The sequence below is a fragment of the Nerophis ophidion genome, linkage group LG14, assembly GCF_033978795.1.
Source record: "Nerophis ophidion isolate RoL-2023_Sa linkage group LG14, RoL_Noph_v1.0, whole genome shotgun sequence".
NCBI lineage: Eukaryota > Metazoa > Chordata > Actinopteri > Syngnathiformes > Syngnathidae > Nerophis > Nerophis ophidion.
In genome coordinates, this window is record NC_084624.1 from 15228997 (window position 1) to 15253302 (window position 24306).

A 24306-nucleotide genomic window follows, 5' to 3' on the forward strand; every position below is an offset into this window, starting at 1 on the left:
AAAAAGTACTTTAACATTAATTTAAATTGTCAGGGAAGAAGAGGAAGGAATTTAAAATGTAAAAAGGTATATGTGTTTAAAAATCCTAAAATCCTTTTTAAAGTTGTATTTTTTTTTCTAAAATTGTCTTTCTGAAAGTTATAAGAAGCAAAGTAAAAAAATACATGAATTTATTTAAACAAGTGAAGACTAAGTCTTAAAAATATTTTCTTGGATTTTCAAATTCTATTTGAGTTTTGTCTCTCTTAGAAGTAAAAATGTCGCACAAAGCGAGACCAGCTTGCTAGTAAATACATAAAATTTTAAAAAATATAAGCAGCTCACTGGTAAGTGCTGCTATTTGAGCTATTTTTAGAACAGGCCAGCGGGCGACTCATCTGGTCCTTACGGGCACCCTGTTGGTGACTCCTGGACTAAAGCTTCCCAACTACATCTTTCTACTTTGACTTCTCCAATATTAATTGAACAAATTGCAAGAGATTCAGCAACACAGATGTCCAAAATACTGTGTAATTATGCCGTTAAATCAGACGACTTTTAGCTGCGTGTGTGCAGCGCTCATACTTCCTAAAAACCTGTGAATTCTTGCATACACGTCATCATTACACGACGTTTTCAAGACGAAACTCCCGGGAAATGTAAAATTGCAATTTAGTAAACTAAAAAGGCTGTATTGGCATGTGTTGCAATGTTAATATTTCATCATTGATATATAAACTATCAGACTGCGTGGTGGGTAGTAGTGGGTTTCAGTAGGCCTTTAAGAGTCATATAACTTGGTGTTATCACGCCCTCATTGGGGTCCTTCAGGCATTAGAGGGGCTGTCACGCCAAATGTCTTCCGGGGGGAATACATTTGGCGTGACATCTCCAACAATGCCAATGCCATGTTGGCACTTTTTTCCATAACTGGAGTTGACGTTATGGAAATTTATTTTGGAAAACCTAGCTTTTGATGGATTGATTGAAACTTTTATGAGTAGATTGTACAATACAGTACATATTTTGTACAATTGACCACTAAATGGTAACACCCGAATAAGTTTTTCAACTTGTTTGAATCGGGGTCCTCGTTAATCAATTCATGGTAACGTTACATTGTGTTAATTCCACGACTGTATATTTCGGTATCGGTTGATATCGGAGTTGGACAATATCGGCTATCGGTGTGGTGGATGGTCCGAAACTTAAACGGCAACAAAGTGGATTTAGTACAAAAGTTTTTTCTACCCATAATCAAAAAGTACAAGTTGGATTGAATTGACCATGCAGACAGACAACGTCCTCTGGAGGTGATTGAGAATCAAGCAAAATCATTTCATAATATTGGCCTTTTATATGTTTCCCTCATGTGTCAAGGTCCCGTTGTTTTGGACTTGTTTGTTCGGCAACATCCTTGAATCCCTTAGTCATAATATACAATCAAAATATTTTGTAGAATAGTCAAACCGACCACTGGACTTCGACAGGTGTCTTGTTGAAGACACAAAATATGGTACAAAAGGTCAGAAATTCCACTACATCTGCAAAATAGCCATTATCGGACAACTCTAGTTAGCAACGTGTAAATATCAGTGAAGACATTCAGAATAGGGATTCATCCTATAAAGAATGACACGCAATAACTTAATCATAAGGTTTATTTTTGTTTTATATTCAGCTGCTTGTCTTTCAAGTAAGCGGAAGCTCTTTTTCCCCTTACTTGGAGCATGACAGTCTCCAATAAAATAAATACAAAAATGCTAGTTTTTACAAAGAAAATGTCAATTAGAGCAGTGGTCCCCAACCTTTTTGTATCCGCGGACCGGTCAACGCTTAATAATTTGTCCCACGGCCCGAGGGGGGAAATCCTTTATTTATTTATTTTTTTTTTTTCTTTGTCATGAAAAAGGGACGTTTTTGTCATGAAAAAGGGATGTTTTTATGGTTGGTGCACTAATTGTAAGTGTATATTGTGTTTTTTATGTTGATTTAATAAAAATAAAAACATTTTTTTTTTTATTAAATAAAAATTAATAAAAAATTATTCTGCGGCCCGGTACAAATCGGGCCACGGCCCGCGGCCCGGTGGTTGGGGCCCACTGAATTAGAGGATTATAAAATCCTCCAAATGAACGCAGAAATTAATAAAACTTGAAAAAAAATGCTCTGCCCGTGCTTTTTGTTTCAAGATTGCTGATTTGCTCATTTTAGTGTCATCTAATCATGTCGCTCAATGGGCATTTCTCCAACGATTGTCTAGTTTGGCTGCAGTGGAAAAACCCACTCTGTGCTCGCCCACTGAAGTCAATGGACACTCATTGTCAACACTGTGACACTACCACAATTAATGGGGGGGAAAATGATTTAAAAATAAAAAAAGATGATTCTCAACAAAAATTTAACACATTCTAGTGCATATTTGTAACCCCGTCTATTTTTTACCGCTTGTCCCTTTTGGGCTCGCTGAAGCCTATCTCAATTATTTGACCACTTGTGTGATTGACATCTTTAAAAAATCTGAAATGATGTGCTTTGTGTGATGTAGAAATGTGTTTAAATGGCAACATTCTCACTTTTTCTTATGATTTCGAATCTAACCTTTTTTAAGCTGAGAGCCATGAAACCTAAATATTTAAAAATAAAAAAAAACATTTTTCTAATGAGAGCCATGAATACAAACCCTGTTTCCAAATAAGTTGGGAAATTGTGTTAGATGTAAATATAAACGGAATACAATGATTTGCAAATCATTTTCAACCCATATTCAGTTGAATATGCTACAAAGACAACATATTTGATGTTCAAACTCATAAACTTTATGTTTTTTGTGCAAATAATCATTAACTTTAGAATTTGATGCCAGCAACACGTGACAAAGAAGTTGGGAAAGGTGGCAATACATACTGATAAAGTTGAGGAATGCTCATCAAACACTTATTTGGAACATCCCACAGGTGTGCAGGCTAATTGGGAACAGGTGGGTGCCATGATTGGGTATAAAAACAGCTTCCCAAAAAATGCTCAGTCTTTCACAAGAAAGGATGGGGCGAGGTACACCCCTTTGTCCACAACTGTGTGAGCAAATAATCAAACAGTTTAAGAACAACTTTTCTCAAAGTGCAATTGCAAGAAATTTAGGGATTTCAACATCTACGGTCCATAATATCATCAAAGGGTTCAGAGAATCTGGAGAAATCACTCCACTTAAGCAGCATGGCCGGAAACCAACATTGAATGACCGTGACCGTCGATCCCTCAGACGGCACTGTATCAAAAACCAACATCAATCTCTAAAGGATATCACCACATGGGCTCAGGAACATTTCAGAAAACCACTGTCACTAAATACAGTTTGTCGCTACATCTGTAAGTGCAAGTTAAAGCTCTACTATGCAAAGCGAAATCCATTTATCAACAACATCCAGAAACGTCGCCGGCTTCTCTGGGCCCGAGATCATCTAAGATGGACTGATGCAAAGTGGAAAAGTGTTCTGTGGTCTGACGAGTCCACATTTCAAATTATTTTGGGAAATATTCGACATTGTGTCATCCGGACCAAAGGGGAAGCGAACCATCCAGACTGTTAACGACGCAAAGTTCAAAAGTCAGCATCTGTGATGGTATGGAGGTGCATTAGTGCCCAAGGCATGGGTAACTTACACATCTGTGAAGGCACCATTAATGCTGAAAGGTACATACAGGTTTTGGAACAACATATGCTGCCATCTAAGCGCCGTCTTGTTCATGGACGCCCCCGCTTATTTCAGCAAGACAATGCCAAGCCACATTCAGCACGTGTTACAACAGCGTGGCTTCGTAAAAAAAGAGTACATGTATTTTCCTGGCCCGCCTGCAGCACAGACCTGTCTCCCATCGAAAATGTGTGGCGCATTATGAAGCGTAAAATACGACAGCGGAGACCCCGGACTGTTGAACGACTGAAGCTCTACATAAAACCAGAATGGGAAAGAATTCCACTTTCAAAGTTTCAACAATTAGTTTCCTCAGTTCCCAAACGTTTATCGAGTGTTGTTAAAAGAAAAGGTGATGTAACACAGTGGTGAACATGCCCTTTCCCAACTACTTTGGCACGTGTTGCAGCCATGAAATTCTACGTTAATTATTATTTGCAAAAAAAAAATGAAGTTAATGAGTTTGAACATCATTGTATTTGTAATTGAATATTGGTTGAAAATAATTTGCAAATCATTGTATTCTGTTTATATTTACATTTAACACAATTTCCCAACTCATGGAAACAGGGTTTGTAATAAGAAAACATCAGAAATAAATGACGCTGCTGAGTCATCACTTTCTGCCTGGATCGTCGCTCAGACTTTGCTGCGTTTGGAATGTTTCTCTGGTTGATAAGCGGCACGTTTGTTGCGATGGTGAGGGAAGGTCGGCATCAGTTCAGGCTCGCAGGCTGCACGGAGAACGGGAATGAGATGAAGGTCTTGAAACGGGAAGAAAAGAAAGAGTTTTTACTCACGTAAAGGTTTCTCCTTGAAGTAGGAACTCTCCAAACAATCTTTGGCCGACGCTCTGGACAAAGAAGACTTTAGGTTGGTTTGGCTTTTCAACTTCCTACCTTTCCAATGTTACAACTCCGATGGGTCCAAGGATGGAACCTTGGTGCTGTCGCCGCGGCAACCATGTGACAAAAGACACTAAATTGCTTGGCAACCACTTCAAAAAGACTGACAAGGAAGCTTGCTAGGTGTCTTTAGCACCTTCAACCTCACTTCAACACTGCTAGAGGACTTCGAGACGGACTTCAGGCTGTAAATTCCAGGCAACACTTAAGAGTTGTGCTGGACAACGAGCTGGAAGGTTTGGTTTGAGTTAATCGCGTTGCTCAGTCTGCGGACGCTACTCGGATCCCTAGAGGAGAACTTTACAAAACTGGTCTTTATGTGGTCAACGTGCATCCTTCACAGAAAACACAGTAGAGATCATAGAAAGGGAACTACACATTTTGGGGATTTCTTCTTAATTTATAGCAAAATCCTTTTCAATTTATATTCAATTGAGTAGACTGCGAAGACAAGATACTTAAAGGCCTACTGAAACCCACTACTACCGACCACGCAGTCTGATAGTTTATATATCAATGATGAAATATTAACATTGCAACACATGCCAATACGGCCGGTTTAGTTTACTAAATTGCAATTTTAAACTTCCCGCGGAGTTTCTTGTTGAAAACGTCGCGGAATGATGACGCGTGTTCGTGACGTCTTAGGTTGTAGCGGACATTTAGCCCTCTTTTCATCGCATAATTACACAGTAATTTGGACATCTGTGTTGCTGAATCTTTTGCAATTTGTTCAATTAATAATGGAGACTATAAAGAACAATGCTGTTGGTGGAAAGTGGTGGATTGCAGCTGTCTTTAGCACCGAAACACAGCCGGTGTTTCTTTGTTGTGAAGCTTTAACACAGAAAGGTCAAGCGAACATGTTTCTCTACGTCGACCAGCATGTTTTTGGATGGGGAAATTGTGATATTAAGTCGGCTCTTACCGGAGACTTCAGTGGATTATGGGACCTTATCCTGCAGCTCAAAAAGGCAGCTGTGATCTTGGCTCCTCGGCTTCTCTGAGAGACATTGGCGCTCACCGCAGCCATCCGACTTTCAGGTATGACTTTATAATCTCACTAAAACACTCTTAAAACAATAAGCAGATAAGGGATCTTCCAGAATTATCCTAGTAAGTGTGTCTAATTACATCTGAAACGCCGCCTTATCTTTTTTTTCTTCTTTTTTTTCTAGTACTTCACTCTAAATGTCCTCATCCACGAATCTTTCATCCTCGCTCAAATTAATGGGGAAATTGTCGCTTTCTCGGTCCGAATAGCTCTAGCTACTGCTGTCTATGATTGTAAACAATGTGAGGAGCCCTACAACCCGTGACGTCACGCGCACATCGTCTGCTACTTCCGGTAAAGGCAAGGCTTTTTTATTAGCGACCAAAAGTTGCGAACTTTATCATCGGTGTTCTCTACTAAATCCTTTCAGCAAAAATATGGCAAAATCGCGAAATGATCAAGTATGACACATAGAATGGACCTGCTATCCCTGTTTAAATAAGAAAATCTCATTTCAGTAAGCCTTTAACGTTCGAACTGAGAAACATTTTTTTTTGCAAATAATCATAAACTTAGAATTCAATGGCAGCAACACATTGCAAAAAAGTTGGCACAGGGGCATTTTTACTAATGTGTTACATGGCCTTTCCTTTTAACAACACTCAATAAACGTTTGGGAACTGAGGAGACACATTTTTTGAAGCTTTTCAGGTGGAATTCTTTCCCATTCTTGCTTGATGTACAGCTTAATTTGTGGTTGTGGTATTTTAGGCTTCTAATGCGCCACACATTTTCAATTTGGGGTTGCGGGGGGCCTATCTCAGCTACAATTGGGCGGAAGGCGGGGTACACCCTGGACAAGTCGCTACCTTATCGCAGGGCGTATAGTGTCTAAAGCTGTGTGTGTGTGTGTGTGTACCTGCGCTGTGGGTGGTACATGAAAAGCAGGTTGAGCAGTCTGTGTCCTGCTTCAGACAGCCAAGTGAATTTGTTCTTCAGGTTGTTGTAGGGCTGCTTCCTCAAACTGTACTGACCAATGAGAGGCAGCGCAGTAAAGCCCTGTAACACAGCAACGCTTCTTGTTACACTTGAAAAATCAACAACACTTGAAAAAAGTTTCAATGTATCCCATGAAATGTTGTGCAAAACCAAGTTCCGAAGTGACGTGCAGGAAACATGGAGTGGTTGTCATGTGACCTTCTCAAGGTATTCCCAAAAATGGAAGAAAGCTAGCTCATGCCTAAAAGCTCTTTTAGTAAAATTAATTTTAAATCCCTTTGAAAATTGTTAGGCTTTAATAGTGTGTCAGATATTACAGTTCAACTGTTCTTACTTTAGTTATTCAACGTTCGTAGAAAACAAGCTAAGAAATTATCACTACCAGCTTTTAGCATTAAAGTTGTTATGGAAAGTCGGACATGATATATTGTTTACAATAGCAAAATAGATAATATATTCAATAAATATCACTTTTTCAATGATTTTACATCTATATATGATCTTTAATCAATTCAAAGTACATATTTACACTGAAAAGTGTCATTTAAGGCAATGGTCCCCAACCACCGGACCGCGGCCCGGAACAAGTTTTTTCTTAAAAAAAAAAAAAATGTTTTGCACTATTTTTTTTTATTAAATCAACATAAAAACACAATATACACTTACAAATTGTGCACCAACCACAAAAAACTCCCTTTTTCATGACAAAAACGTCCCTTTTTCATGACAAAGAAGAAAAAGAAAAAAAAAGGACACCCCCCTCCCGGGCCGCGGGACAAATTATTAAGCGTTGACCGGTCCGCGGATACAAAAAGGTTGGGGACCACTGATTTAAGGAATACATTTATCAAAAGACAACTCGCCAAATCAGTACTATTTGCATCACCAGGAAATAAAATGTATAAATGCAGGGTGAAAATAACCTGAAAATACATATTGTATTCAACAAAGTATCCTGCACGTTGACGTGATTGCATATTTAATAAGTGCAATTTAAGATCAATTTAATCTACCGCAAAGACTGAGAAATAACATTTGTTGTCGGTCTCTACTTCTTAAAATGAGACTGTCGTTTAAATATCGCTTAAATGTTATATTTTTCACATATTTGTGTTACTCCTACTCCCAACTGTACTTGAATTTCCGTGGCACAGCACAGCACAGCACAGTCCTGTGAAACTAATAGTTTATTAGTTTATTAAATATTACTAATGGTTTATTAGTTTATCTAATATCTATTGTTGTTATAATGTGCTGTTACGTTCAGTCCTGCAACTTAAATGAGTAATTTTCCTCTTAGAAACCTTGGAGAAAATACAATGAAGTTGTCTGAGTTCAGAATTACTCCTAAGAAGTCTGCTAAGAGTTGATTTATGAGTAAAGAAATTATTTGCTGAAAGCTGCACCTAACTGAACCTTAAGTGTCACACTCAGAGCTGAATTAGGACATTACTATGTGCCGTAAACGGAATTTTAGGTGACGTAATTTCTGTGTCCATAGAAATGACCAATCAAGGAAGGGAATCCCTTGTCTAAGAATAACAAAATATCTTAGAAATGTTTAAGTGGACAATGGGAGTGTATATTTTGACAATAAACTACAAAATAATACAAAACAAACAAACAATATTGGCAATGAATCAAAAATAAATGTTTCCTTTTCTTTCGAATTCATTAATCATCAACGTTACACTGTTGCATTTTCCCAGTGGCGAGATATTGAAGCATTGTGATGACATTTAGTTCTGCTGTGAAAGCTCTGCTGCGTGATGTTGCGGATGAGATGACGTCCCTTAATAATAAATCTGTGACAAAAATAATACCTGCTCTGTCTAAACCAGGGGTCACAAACGCCCACTGGCCTGTTCTAAAAATAGCTCAAATAGCAGCACTTACAAGTGAGCTGCCTCTATTTTTTAAATTTTATTAATTTACTAGTAAGCTGGTCTTGCTTTGCTCGACATTTTTAATTTTAAGAGAAACAAAACTCAAATAGAATTTAAAAATCCAAGAAAATATTTTAAAGACTTGGTCTTCACTTGTTTAAATAAATTCATTTATTTTTTTACTTTGCTTCTTATAACTTTCCGAAAGACAATTTTAGAGAAAAAATACAACCTTAAAAATGATTTTGGGATTGTTTAAACACATATACCTTTTTACCTTTTAAATTCCTTCCTCTTCTTTCCTGACAATTTTTTGTTGTTGTTGTAAAAAATAATAAATAAATTTTAATTTTATTCTTTATTTTAGCTTCAGTTTTTTCAACGAAGAATATTTGTGAAATCTTTCTTCAAAATTATGATTAAAATTCAAAAAAATTATTTGGGCAAATCTAGAAAATCTTTAGAATCAAATTTAAATCTTATTTCAAAGTCTTTTGAATTTCTTTTAAAACTTTTGTTCTAGAAAATCTAGAAGAAATAATGATTTGTCTTTGTTAGAAATATAGCTTGGTCCAATTTTTTATATATTCTAACAAAATGCAGATGTGATTTTAACCTAATTAAAACATGTCATCAAAATTCTAAAATTAATCTTAATCAGGAAAAATTACTAATGATGATCCATAAATTATTTTTAAATTTTTTTCCAAAAGATTCAAATTAGCTAGTTTTTCTCTTCTTTTTTTTGATTGAATTTTGAATTTTAAAGAGTCAAAATTGAAAATAAACTATGTTTTCAAAATTGAATTTTAATTTTTTTTGTCTTTTCTCCTGTTTTAAACCGTTCAATTGTTTTTTTCATCATTTATTCTCTACAAAAAAACTTCCGTAAAAGGAAAAACAATGTACGACGGAATGACAGACAGAAATACAGATTATATATATATATATATATATATATATATTACTAAAGGTAAATTGAGCAAATTGGCTATTTCTCGCATTTTTTTTTAAGTGTGTATCAAACTGGTAGCCCTTCGCATTAATCAGTACCCAAGAAGTAGCTCTTGGTTTCAAAAAGGTTGGTGACCCCTGGTCTAAACGATACCGTTTGATCAGCTGCTCGTCATCAAACAAAGCCAAGACATCCTTCCGCTCCCTTAACCTTGGCGCACGTCTCTCGCCTCAGTGCCATCCCCCGCTGGCAACTCCAAACCACTTAGGACACATCTGATGGTCTCTTAAATATCGTGGAGAGTAGGAGTGATTCTTAGACTTCAGAAAGTTGATAAATAGCTTTTATTCTTAAGTTTGAGAGTAGGACTAAATTTCGCAAATTCTCAGGACTTAAGAGTAAAATGCCACTCTAAGACGCTTGATAAATACGGCCCCAGATGATCTAATAGCCATTTTAATATGTGCTTTGTCACATTTATAGTTTAGGTTTATTTTGAGTGTTACAATAAAAAAAAAAAACAGCGCATATAAAGCCCAATTCTCCCGTTTGTGCTTCAGCGTTTTTTCATGCGCTTGAAGTTACACGTCTCTCTTATTCATATTCTCCCATCCAGCCTGCGGACACGCCCACCTTGCCTGAGTGGTGAACTAAAGAGGCGGACTTTGCCATTGTGTCTTTTTTTCTAAATTGTGTGCAAAATATATAACACTTTACCGACACTGGTAAATATCAATGAAATCCATGAAAAAGATAACGCTTACCGCATTTTCCGGACTATAAGGCGCACTTAAAATCTTCTTTTTCCCTCAAAACTCGACAGTGCGCCTTATAACCGGGTGCGCCTAATGTACGGAATATATCTGTTTTTGCTTACTGACCTTACAGCAATATTATTTGGTACATGGTGAAATGATAAGTGTGACCAGTAGATGGCAGTCAAACATAAGAGATACGTGTAGACTGCAATATGACTCAAGTAAACAACAATTTTATATGTTCCATTGAAAATATAGAAAATTACTTACGGCACTCAAAAATCTATCAAAATGTTTTAGTATGACTTTGGTAAGCTATGAAGCCGCATCGCTTGATGGATTGTACTGTACTTCAACATACAAGTATTATTATGGTGTGTGTATAAAGTAAGACATAATATCTGGCGTTTTGTTTGACAATATTAGGATCTCCATAAGTCTTAAAAAATTGCGTGGCTCCGCCTTTGTAATCCGTGGCGACACCATAGTCAATAAGCTTGTTCTTTTTCTCTATCTTCTTGTTATGGGACAATCATCCTCCGCTGTTGCCATATCTAATATAAAGTAGTGTAAAGTTCTTATTTATATCTGTGTAAACTCGCCATGAAAGTGCTAAAACATACTGGTGTAGTGAGTTTACATTATTCACCCAAGGAACTTTAGTAATTAGAGAGTTTCGGTCTGATGTTTTTTTCACGGGAAAAAATTACCGGCGGATGAGGAGATGCTGCTCCGTTATTGATTATTTAAAGTCTGAATGTCATTAAAACAGTTAGCGCCATCTATTGACACTTCTACTCAGTGGCCTAGTGGTTAGAGTGAACGCCCTGAGATCGGTATGTTGGGAGTTCAAACCCTGGCCGAGTCATATCAAAGACTATAAAAGAAATGGGACCCATTGCCTCCCAGCTTGGCACTCAGCATCAAGGGTTGGAATTGTGGGTTAAATTACCATAAATGATTCCCGGGCGCGGCACCGCTGCCGCCCACTGCTCCCCTCACTTCCCAGGGGGTGATCAAGGGGATGGGTCAAATGCAGAGGACCAATTTCACCACACCTTGTGTGTGAGTGACAATCATTGGTACTTTAACTTAACTTTAACTTCTTCCACTCCCGTCCTTGCACGCTACACTGCTACAACAAACATGACGGGGACAAGACGCGGCCGAAGGTGAGCCACGTAAATAACACCGCCCACAAAACGGCGCATCCTGAAGCGACTGTCAGAAAGCGGCTTAAAGATGATTTGTAAAACATAATCTATGCAACATTTTGACCAAAGAACCACCATTACATGTCTCCCGTCCAAAGGCAAAACCTAGTAACTCACTTCTAGCTGATTTTGAGAAAACAAAGGAAAACCAATCTATCTTGATGCTGTCTTACAAAGATCTACAAAGTCATCAAACGTTTAGATGTTTTCTTGAGCTTTCATTTTCTTGCCGATTGAGCCATGGATTGAATCTGCTCTCATGAACGTGTGCCCTTTCTCCAGATATTTTATCACAATCTCGGGTGGGCCCCATTCTGCGTTTGCACATTGGGCAAGAGCCGTGTACAGCGTCCAGTTTTTATTTTGACCTCCACAGTTATCTGCCCAAAAGAGTATGCAAGGGGAAGAATCAAGAACAATACATTTAATGAAAGTGCTTGCAACGTCCTGGGCCAATCTTCCAAATACTCCCTCGTGCCATAATATCACATAATCAGGTTGACCGTCGGCCCCCATTCGTACAAATGTCTCATTAAAGACAATAAGGCGACTGACAATGAAGCTTCGATTGGTCCCTTGAGATACTAGGTTTTTCTGTTGTATCTACGCGGTTATGTGGTAGTTGCTAGGTCCTGCCATGCGCATAACAGCTTACTTACGGAACAAATTACAATATCGCATACACTAATGTAAAGCATATCACCTAGGAACTCCAAAATTATTATCAGCTCAGTTTTGACCAAAATTTAGTTACTGGGTTTTCCCTTTGAAAGGGAGATGTTATGTAGACCAGTGGTCCCCAACCACCGGCCGCAGAAGAATTTTTTTTTTTATTAAATCAACATAAAAAACACAATATACACTTACAAATAGTGCACCAACAACAAAAAACTCCCTTTTTCATGACAAAGAAGAAAAGAAAAAAAAGGACACCCCCTCGGGCCGCGGGACAAATTATTAAGCGTTGACCGGTCCGTGGATACAAAAAGGTTGGGGACCACTGATGTAGACCACAAGTAAGTCTTTAGAAAAAAAATAAATAAATAAATGAAATAATATGACTCCTTTAATACGCCTTATAAATGAAAAAAGACCATCGGCAGTGCGCCTTATAATCCGGTGCGCCCTAAGGTCTACAAAATACGGTAAATTTGTTTCATTTGGTACTTGTTGGACTATACTATTGCCAAAATTGCTCGATTCTCACCGGCCAAATGTTTTCATTCGGTGTCCCCAGTAACTGAACTATTAGGTCCACCTGCTGGATCTCAGATGTTCCAGGAAGTAAGGGTTTGTGGGCCAGCAACTCTGCCAGGATACAACCCACAGCCCTTTGAGAGAAGAATACGCCATCAGAAGGTGGTGAATGTGTGTCTCGCACATTACCAATGAGATCCGCGTCTCACCACATGTCCAGAGCTGTTGTTTGAGTCTTACTTCCGAGGAGGAGCTCTGGAGCTCTGTACCTGAGGAAGGAAAGGGAAGCCAAAGTTACTAAAGGAGCATTAGTGAGAAGATGACAGACACGTTGGTCAAGAAGACACTCACCACAAGGTGACCACTCTGGGGGTCATGGGTTGCTGGGGGACGCCATACATGCGAGCCAGTCCAAAATCAGCTGTGCATAAGAGGAGCGTTTAACATGTGATTTGTTGTTTTAGCAGCGGTATGATAAGGATACGGTACACTGAATTTTTTTCACTAGAGATGTCCGATAATGGCTCTTTTGCCGATATTCCGATATTGTCCAACTCTCATATACCGATTCCGATATCAACCGATACCGATATATACAGTCGTGGCATTAACACATTATTATGCCTATTTTTGTTGTGATGCCCCGCTGGATGCATTAAACAATGTAACAAGGGTTTCCAAAATAAATCAACTCAAGTTATGTAAAAAAATGCCAACATGGCACTGCCATATTTATTATTGAAGTCACAAAAAGCATTTTTTTTTTTTAACATGCCTCAAAACTGCAGCTTGGAATTTGGGACATGCTCTCCTTGAGAGAGCATAAGGAGGTTGAGGTGGATGGGGTTGGGATGGCGGGGGGTGTATATTGTAGCGTCCCGGAATAGTTAGTGCTGCAAGGGGGTCTGAGTATTTGTTCTGTGTTGTTTACGTTGTGTTACGGTGAAGATGTTCTCCCGAGATGTGTTTGTCATTCTTGTTTGGTGTGGGTTCACAGTGTGGCGGATATTTGTAACAGCGTTAAAGTTGTTTATACGGCCACCCTCAGTCTGACCTGTGTGGCTGTTGACCAAGTATGCCTTGCATTCACTTGTGTGTGTGAAAAGCCAGAGATATTATGTGATCAGGCCAGCAAGTAAAGGCCGTGCCTTTAAAGGGGAACATTATCACAATTTCAAAAGGGTTAAAAACTTTCGAAGTTTTTTTCAAAATTTTACACCTCCCGGAAATCCCTAAAAAAAGCTTTAAAGTTCTTGATTTTCGCTATTTGCGATGCGACTGTCCATTTCCCTGTGACGTCATACAGGGCTGCCAATACAAACAACATGGCGGTTACCACAGCAAGATATAGCGACATTAGCTCGGATTTAGACTCGGATTTCAGCGGCTTGAGTGATTCAACAGATTACGCACGTATTGAAACAGATGGTCGGAGTATGGAGGCAGATAGCGAAAACGAAATTGAAGAAGAAATTGAGCTATTGAGCGAATAGCTATTGACGCTATTCGGCCATAGCATGGGTGTACCTAATAAATTGGCCCATAGCATGGCTGCCTTTTTAGCATCGCCGGTAAAATGTGCGGACCAAACGATCAGGACTTTCGCATCTTGTGACACTGGAGCAACTTAAATCTGTCGATTGGTAAGTGTTTGTTTCGCATTAAATGTGGGTATCTAGTTTCAAATGTACATAGAGCTAGCGTATGTACATTTATCGATGCTAACATAGCATGTTAGCATCGATTAGCTGGCAGTCATGCCGTGACCAAATATGTCTGATTAGCACATAAGTCGACAACATCAACAAAACTCACCTTTTTGATTTTGTTGACTTTATCGTTGCAAATGCATCTGCAGGTTATCCATACATCTCTGTGCCATGTCTGTCTTAGCATCGCCGGTAAAATGTGCAGACACTCTGGCACATTCAATGGGGGTCTGGTGGCAGATTTTTTGCCAGTGGTGCAACTTGAATCCCTCTCTGTTAGTGTTGTTACACCCTCCGACAACACACCGACGAGGCATGATGTCTCCAAGGTTCCAAAAAATAGTCGAAAAAACGGAAAATAACAGAGCTGAGACCCAGTGTTTGTAATGTGAAAATGAAAATGGCGGGTGTGTTACCTCGGTGACGTCACGTTCTGACGTCATCGCTAAAAGACCGATAAACAGAAAAGCGTTTAATTTGCCAAAATTCATCCATGTAGAGTTCGGAAATCGGTAAAAAAAATACATGTTCTTTTTTCTGCAACATCAAGGTATATATTGACGCTTGCATAGGTCTGGTGATAATGTTCCCCTTTAAGGTTTATTGGCGCTCTGTACTTCTCTCTACGTCTGTGTACACAGCGGCATTTTGAAAAGTCATATATTTTACTTTTTGAAACCAATAATTAGGAATCTGATACTGATCATTTACGATATTACGTCTTAAAGCATTTATCGGCCGATAATATCGGACTGCGGCGAATACTTTCGAGACCGCTTGTATTTGATTAGCAAACAAATGCATTAGGCAAGATACAACTTGTTTATGAGCGAAGGCCAAACAGAAGCACCAAATCTCCCTTCGTGACAGACTTCCATGAATAATTAAAAGTATGGAAACATTGAATTATTTTTTTCCCTGTGCTGACTCGGCGCTCTCGTGTCGAGAATTAACACGTCTTGCCGAGAAAAAAGTAGGTATGCATGTATTTTTGGTGCGTTGGTATTCAAGTATTTACATTTTTGACAACAGTAGATTAAAGTAACAAAGCAGATTGTTAGACACTTTCAAGCTTAAAAAATATATATTACTGTATATACCATTTTAATGTCCATCCAAATTTTTTAAAGCCAATGTGGACAGTGAGGCAAAAGGTTTACTCGCCCGCAGGTGGAGACCATTACTGTGGCCAAAAACAAAAAAAGAAGAAGCACCACATCTTCTGGCTCATAAAGACAAACATATTGCAAGTAGAGTTGCAGTGTTGACTCACATACAGAAATAAATTATTTAAATGACAATTTACTTCAAGAGTCTGGAGCAGGTAATCCATTAAGACGTTTGGTCTGACTCACCGATCTTAACGCAGCCTTTGTCTGTCATCAGCAAATTAGACACCTTCAGGTCCCTGATAAGAAGATTAGAGGAGTACAATGTGTATTAATGTCTCACATGGACACTTCAAATGGGTTTAACCTTAGCGTGATGTTGTTTGCTAACAATGTCAAAGCTGCAATAGTTGTTATTAAACTAAAGTCTGGACATATACGGTACGCATATTACACACCGTTTCAATATGAGTTGGGAAATTTTGCAAATCATTTTCAACCCCGAATTCAGTTTAATATGCTACAAAGACAACATATTTGATGTTCAAACTGATACACATTTTTTTTGTTGCAAATAAACATTAACTTTAGAAATTTGATGCTAGCAACATGTGACAAAAAAGTTGGGAAAGGTGGCAATAAATACTGATAAAGTTGAGTAATGCTCATCAAACACTTATTTAGAACATCCCACAGGTGTGCCGGCTAATTGGGAACAGGTGGGTGCCATGATTGGGTATAAAAACAGCTTACCAAAAAATGCTCAGTCTTTCACAAGAAAAGATGGAGCGAGGTACACCCCTTTGTCCACAACTGCGTGAGCAAATATTCAAAGAGTTTAAGAACAACGTTTCTCAAAGTGCAATTGCAAGAAAGTTAGGAACTTCAACATCTAAAGTCCATAATATCATCAAAAGGTTCAGAGAGTCTGGAGAAATCACTCCACATAAAAGCGGGATGGCCGGAAAGCAATATTGAACGACCGTGACCTTCTATCCCTCAGACGGCACTGTATAAAAAACGGACATCAATATCCACATGGGCTCAGGAACACTTCAGAAAACCACTGTAACCGAAAACAGTTCTTCGCTATATCTGTAAGGGCAAGTTAAAGCTCTACTATGCAAAGCGAAAGCCATTTATGAACAAGATCCAGGAACGCCACCGGCTTCTCTGGGCCCGAGATCATCTAAGACGGACTGATGCAAAGTGGAAAAGTGGTCTGTGGTCTGACAAGTGCACATTTTAAATTGTTTTTGGAAATATTCAACATCGTGTCACCCGGAACAAAGGGGAAGTGAACCATCCAGACTGTTTTCGACGCAAAGTTCAAAAGCCAGCATCTGTGATGGTATGGGGGTGCATTAGTCCCCAAGGCATGGGTAACTTACTCATCTGTGAAGGCACCATTAATGCTGAAAGGTACATACAGGTTTTGGAACAACGTATGCTGCCATCTTAGCGCCGTCTTTTTAATGAACGCCCCTGCTTATTTCAGCAAGACAATGCCAAGCCACATTCAGCATGTTACAACAGCGTGGCTTCGTAAAAAAAGAGTGCGGATACTTTCCTGGCCCGCCTTCTGTCCAGACCTGTCTCCCATCAAAAATGTGTGGTGCATTATGAAGCGTAAAATACGACAGCGGAGACCCTGGACTGTTGAACAACTGAAGCTCTACATAAAACAAGAATGGGAAAGAATTCCACTTTCAAAGCTTCAACATTTAGTTTCCTCAGTTCCCTAACATTTATTGAGTGTTGTTAAGAGAAAAGGTGATGTAACACAGTGGTGAACATGCCCTTTCCCAACTACTTTGGCACGTGTTGCAGCCATGAAATTCTAAGTTAATTATTGTTTGCAGAAAAAAAAAAAAAGTTTATGAGTTTCAATATCAAATATCTTGTCTTTGTAGTGCATTCAATTGAATATGGGTTGAAAAGGATTTGCAAATCATTGTATTCTGTTTATATTTACATCTAACACAATTTCCCAACTCATATGGAAACGGGGTTTGTATTTGATAAACCGTACAAATGATTTATTATTAATAAATATTTTCAATCAAGAACTACCTTGGCACGTTTGGTCTTTAGTGCATTGTTTCTAGCTGCTACCATGTTAACTGTTAGCAATTCTAGCTATTTTACTCATGTCCAAATGCAAATATGCATGGCATGCTGCACAGTAGGGACATTATAGTACTACGTTGGCACTTTTGGTCCTTGGAGCTATCTTGCTTGGTGTTACCATGTAACTGCTAACATGCTGATATTTTATTCATGTCTAAATGCAAATATATCCATGGGGTGCGGGGTGAATTTATTTAGTATTTAAAGTGGCCCTGTTATGCAAAACCAGCTTTTCTAACCTGTTGGTACCTGCTTTTATGTATTTGGGATCCGCATAAGTACTGAAAACCATGGAGGCATGGCGGAGACATTTATACAAAAAAAATCTTGCTGTTTTTAAATAAATATACATACATATTAGGGGTGTAGAGGTACACAAAAATTTCGGTTCGGTACGTACCTCGGTTCAGAGGTCACGGTTTCTGTACAGTAAGAAAACAACAAAATATAAATTTTTGGGTTATTTATTTACCAAATTTGCAAAATCTTCCACCAAAAATATTTTTCTTAGTGGAATATTTGATGTGATGTAATCAGAACCTTGGATAGGTCAATAACTCATAATAACGTTGATTTTGATTCAATATTATGTTTTGAGCAATGACAGTTTGAAAGAAAAAAAACACAGCTTTGTTTCATTAGTCAACGTTGCAACTTTTTCTAAATTACATTTAGCCTTTAAGCTTTTAGTATTTTTAGTATGTCCCGTGGGTCTTTAAAACATTAGCTGTGGGCTGCAAATGGCCCCCGGGGCACACTTTTATCACCTCTGCTATAGATAATAAAAAATAAAATCTGATAAATCTATGGGTAAAAAGCAGAGCTTGGCGCGTTTATCATAACTCTCTCTCGCTCTCTCTGTCTGCCCCTCCCTCACGAATGTTGCTGCGTGCACAAATTGTCTTGTTGTTAACCCCTTCTTAACCCTGAACGTACATTGAAAATACACGCAACCCTAACTTAAAATACCGGACATTTGAGGCATTTAAGAAACTCCACCCGGACATCTCCGCAAAAAAGGACATGTGCGGTGAAAAGAGAAGGTATGGTCAGTCTATCGTAGCCATGTCGCTGCTAGCATGCTGTGTGTTGTGCCTCGGTGTGTAATGTTTACACAACGTGCGGTACGCTACTTAATATGTCCGTGTGGAAACTCGATCGGTTGGAGGGTCTTCAAGCTCGGGCTTTTACATGTTGTCCTAGCCCGGTCGCTAATAGCATGTGTACTTGTTCGGTACACCTCCGAACCGAACCGAAACCCCCGTACCGAAACGGTTCAATACAAATACACGTACCGTTACACCCCTAATACATATAGAAATACACAGTACAGGCCAAAAGTTTGGACACACTATCTCATTCAATGTGTTTTCTTTATTTTCATGACTATTTACATTGTAGATTGCCACTGATGGCATCAAAGCTATGAATAAACAAATGAGGAGTTATGTACTTTACAAACAAGGTGAAATAACTGAAAACCTGTTTTGCATTCTAGTTTCTTCAAAATAGCCACCCTTAGCTCTGATTACTTTTTCACAGACTCTTGGCATTCCCTTGATGAGCTTCTAGTGGTAGTCACCTGAAATGGTTTTCACTTCACATGTGTGCTTGGAGCTCATCGAGAAGAATGCCAAGAGTGTGCAAAGCTGCAATCTGAGGAAAGGGTATATTTAAAACATATGATTACATTTCTTCATAATTTGTTGTGTACAAACCCCGTTTCCATATGAGTTGGGAAATTGTGTTAGATGTAAATATAAACGGAATACAATGATTTGCAAATCATTTTCAACCCATATTCAGATGAATATGCTACAAAAACAACATATTTGATGTTCAAACTGATAAACTTTTTTTTTTTTTTGCAAATAATCATTAACTTTATAATTTGATGCCAGCAACATGTGACAAAAAAGTCGGGAAAGGTGGCAATAAATACTGATAAAAATGAGGAATGCTCATCAAACACTTATTTGGAACATCCCACAGGTGTGCAGGCTAATTGGGAACAGGCGGGTGCCATGATTGGGTATAAAAACAGCTTTCCAAAAAATGCTGTCTTTTACAAGAAAGGATGGGGCAAGGTACACCCCTTTGTCCACAACTGCATGAGCAAATGGTCAAACAGTTTAAGAACAACGTTTTTCAAAGTACAATTGCAAGAAATTTAGGGATTTCAACATCTACGGTCCATAATATCATCAAAAGGTTCAGAGAATCTGGAGAAATCACTCCACGTAAGCGGCATGGCCGGAAACCAACATTGAATGACCGTGACCTTCTATCCCTCAGACGACACTGTATCAAAAACCGACGTCAATCTCTAAAGGATATCACCACATGGGCTCAGGAACACTTTAGAAAACCACTGTCAGTAAATACAGTTTGTCGCTACATCTGTAAGTGCAAGTTAAAGCTCTACTTTGCAAAGCGAGAGCCATTTATAAACAACATTCAGAAAAGCCGCTGGCGTCTCTGGGCCCGAGATCATCAAAGATGGACTGATGCAAAGTGGAAAAGTGTTCTGTGGTCTGACGAGTCCACATTTCAAATAGTTTTTGGAAACTGTGGACATTTGTGTCCTTGGGAACAAAGAGGAAAAGTACCATGCGGATTGTTATAGGCGCAAAGTTCAAAAGCCAGCATCTGTGATGGTATGGGGGTGCATTAGTGCTCAAGGCATGGGTAACTTACACATCTGTGAAGACACCATTAATGCTGAAAGGTACATACAGGTTTTGGAGCAACATATACTGCCATTTAAGCAACGTTATCATGGACCCCCCTGCTTATTTCAGCAAGTCAATGCCACACCACGTGTTACAACAACGTGGCTTCATAGTAAAAGAGTGCGGGTACTAGACTGGCCTGCCTGCAGTCCAGACCTGTCTCCCATTGAAAATTTTGAAGCCTAAAATACGACAACAGAGACCCCGGACTGTTGTACACCAAACAACAAAGGGAAATAATTCCACCTGAAAAGCTTCAAAAATGTGTCTCCTTAGTTCCCAAACGTTTATTGAGTGTTGTTAAAAGAAAAGGTGATGTAACACAGTGGTGAACATGCCCTTTCCCAACTACTTTGGCATGTGTTGCAGCCCATCCATCCATCCATCCATCTTCTTCCGCTTATCCGAGGTCGGGTCGCGGGGGCAGCAGCCTAAGCATGGAAGCCCAGACTTCCCTCTCCCCAGCCACTTTTCTAGCTCTTCCCGGGGGATCCCGAGGCATTCCCAGGCCAGCCGGGAGACATAGTCTTCCCAACGTGTCCTGGGTCTTCCCCGTGGCCTCCTACCGGTTGGACGTGCCCTAAACACCTCCCTCGGGAGGCGTTCGGGTGGCATCCTGACCAGATGCCCGAACCACCTCATCTGGGTCCTCTCTATGTGGAGGAGCAGCGGCTTTACTTTGAGTTCCTCCCGAATGACAGAGCTTCTCACCCTATCTCTAAGGGAGAGCCACGCCACACGGTGGAGGAAACTAATTTCGGCCGCTTGTACCCATGATCTTATCCTTTCGGTCATGACCCAAAGCTCATGACCATAGGTGAGGATGGGAACGTAGATCGACAGGTAAATTGAGAGCTTTGCCTTCCGGCTCAGCTCCTTCTTCACCACAACGGATCGGTACAACGTCCGCATTACTGAAGACGCCGCACCGATCCGCCTGTCGATATCACAATCCACTCTTCCCCCACTCGTCAACAAGACTCCTAGGTACTTGAACTCCTCCACTTGGGGCAGGTAATCCTCCCCAACCTGGAGATGGCACTCCACCTTTTTCCGGCCGAGAACCACGGACTCGGACTTGGAGGTGCTGATTCTCATTCCGGCCGCTTCACACTCGGCTGCGAACCGATCCAGTGAGAGCTGAAGATCCCGGCCAGATGAAGCCAACAGGACCACATCGTCTGCAAAAAGCAGAGACCTAATCCTGCGGCCACCAAACCGGAACCCCTCAATGCCTTGACTGCGCCTAGAAATTCTGTCCATAAAAGTTATGAACAGAATCGGTGACAAAGGGCAGCCTTGGCGGAGTCCAACCCTCACTGGAAACGTGTCCGACTTACTGCCAGCAATGCGGACCAAGCTCTGACACTGATTTGTAGTGCATTCAACGGAATATGGGTTGAAAATGATTTGCAAATCATTGTTTTCTGTTTTTATTTACATCTAACACAATTTACCAATTCATATAGATACAGGGTTCGTAAATATGGCCTTTTTATTTTATATATTATATATTCTTATTTGTATTACTCTATTCATTTTTACTTCCCAGACTTTAGGGACACCCTGTTTAGCTTTAGATATGTCTACAGTAACACATCAGCAAATTAAAACACTCTTCTCACTTATCAAACTGATCATTCTCATGACATAAAATGTTCAAAATACTAAATTACAAATTTTATTTTCATGTTCATGTACACTCATAGCAGAAGTGACATCACTAACATGAAAATGTTTTTATTTTTTTTAGTGTTGATGGTCAGAGAGGTATAAATAAATGTATGTAGTTCATATTTGGTGGCTAAAGAGTTAGAGACCAAAGTCCATTTTCATCCAAACAGGGATAATCTGCATTTTGAAGAGGAAAAAGGGGAGCATTCACCTGTGAATGATGAACGTGTGATGGAGATACCCCAAACCTTTTAACAACTGCAAGATGATACATTTCACCTGCAAACACAATAGAAGCAAAGCAATTGACAAGCGAGAATGCAATGGTGCAAGTCCAGTAGGTGTCTGTACTCTACCTGAGCTTCAGTGAAAGGTGTCTGCATGTTCTCCAGGAGGCTCGCCAGGTCCTGCTCACAGTAACTCATCACCAGAAACAGACTGGACAGTAAACAAACAATTACACATTGCTTCAACACAACATTAAAAACACTCAAACCGTCATCTTTTTTCATTTTGCAATAAAGCTGCAACTAACAACTATTTTAAAACTCGACGAGTCATTGACTCTTAACGATACCCTAATCGGATTATAAAGCATTCACATATTCAGTAGCTCTAATTTAGGCGCTGTTTACATTAAGGCATACAACTCCTTAAATGAATAACTATTTAGCCTAAGCCCTGTGTCAGCCACACTAACCCATCGTTTAAGGTTCCCTTCCTTAGATATTTTTTTACCCTGGTAAGTGCACCGTTTATTTATTTAATCTCTGGCTCTTAGTTCTGTATGGACTCGTCGATCGTTTACAAACTGAGTTCGGAGAGGAAGTGACGTCAGAAAGAACGCGCCACTGCCAGGTTCATAACAACCGGTTTCCATTTGGAGTCAACCACTGGAAAGATGGAGGCGAGTCATCCAGACATGCCCGTGTTTCTCCTTCTTCTACATGTACAGCCGCTTGTTGCAATCACACATGAATACCTTAAGAGAAGGAAACGTGCGATTGCAGCTATTTCGGATACAGCACATCTCAGACGGCAGGGATATGCAGCCTGGTGGGATATGTTTGTCAATAAGTGTGTTGTGCCAGAGGAACAGCAGGAGGACTTTTGAATGTCCAGGTCAGCTGTGATTGTACTTAGCACAAAAACTTTGTTCATTTGTTAAAAAGGAGACAACGAGAATACAGGCTCTCTTAGATGTGATAAAAAAAAAAGGTAGCGTGTACTTTGCGTTACCTAGCCGACGAGGGAAGACTACGCAAAACAGCGAATGCATTTGGACTGGCAAAGCAGACTGTATCAGTTATTGTCCGCGATGTATGTCGAGCAATTACACTGCAAAAAGTCAGTGTTCAAAAACAAGAAAAAATAATGAATACATAATAAATGATAAATGGGTTGTACTTGTATAGCGCTTTTCTACCTTCAAAGTACTCAAAGCGCTTTGACACTACTTCCACATTTACCCATTCACACACTGATGGAGGGAGCTGCCATGCAAGGCGCTAACCAGCACCCATAAGGAGCAAGGGTGAAGTGTCTTGCTCAGGACACAACGGTTGGTACTAGGTGGGGATTGAACCAGGGACCCCTGGGTTGCGCACGGCCACTATTCCACCGCGCCACGCCGTTCCATACAAATATTACATTATTACAATATTACAAATTTGAATACAACAATTAGGGGTATTTTATTTGAACCAAGCAAAATTATCTGCCAATAAAACAAGAAAATTTGGCTTGTAAAGACTTTCCAAAACAACTAAAATTAGCTAACCTACCGTATTTTTCGGACTATAAATCGCAGTTTTTTTTCATAGTTTGGCCGGGGGTGCGACATATACTCCGGAGCGACTTATGTGTGAAATTATTAACACATTACCGTAAAATATCAAATAATATTTTTTATCTCATTCGCGGAAGAGACGAAGAAAATGTCGGCAATCGTCACAAACACGTCAACCAATAAGAATTCGGCAGGGTAAGGTCATGGCAGAAGTGCATTGTGGGTCATGGAATGCTAACTGCTATATGCTATAAGCTAATGCCGTAGCTATCAAAATGGATCATTTCATCGTTGACGGCCCATCCACCCATTTTCTACCGCTTATTCCCTTTGGGGTCGCAGGGGGCGCTGGTGCCTATCTCAGCTAGAATCGGACGAAAGGCGGCGTACACCCTGGACAAGTCGCCACCTCATTGCAGGGCCAACACAGATAGACAGACAACATTCACACTCAACATTCACACACTAGGGCCAATTTAGTGTTGCCAATCAACCTATCCACAGGTGCATCTTATAAAAACTGACAAGGGCTGAACAAAAATGGCACCGAAAAGGAAATCATGTACTGCAGATTACAAGCT

At 39.6% G+C, this 24306-nt stretch overlaps 1 protein-coding gene across 2 annotated transcripts in view; it reads right to left on the reverse strand.

The window, feature by feature from the left end:
* Positions 1 to 1622: 1622 nt before the first annotated feature.
* LOC133568180 (cyclin-dependent kinase 10-like) overlaps positions 1623 to 24306 on the reverse strand; it is a 50160-nt gene continuing 27476 nt past the window's right edge. For both annotated transcript variants that reach the window (XM_061919933.1, XM_061919934.1), the window contains 9 exons: positions 22293 to 22374; positions 22148 to 22215; positions 15647 to 15699; positions 12934 to 13003; positions 12792 to 12851; positions 12593 to 12716; positions 6493 to 6632; positions 4475 to 4527; positions 1623 to 4408 (listed from right to left, as the gene is read on the reverse strand). In XM_061919933.1, coding sequence (XP_061775917.1) covers positions 4314 to 4408; positions 4475 to 4527; positions 6493 to 6632; positions 12593 to 12716; positions 12792 to 12851; positions 12934 to 13003; positions 15647 to 15699; positions 22148 to 22215; positions 22293 to 22374 — 745 coding nt within the window. In that variant the 3' untranslated portion in view covers positions 1623 to 4313. The remainder of the gene's footprint in view (positions 4409 to 4474; positions 4528 to 6492; positions 6633 to 12592; positions 12717 to 12791; positions 12852 to 12933; positions 13004 to 15646; positions 15700 to 22147; positions 22216 to 22292; positions 22375 to 24306) is intronic.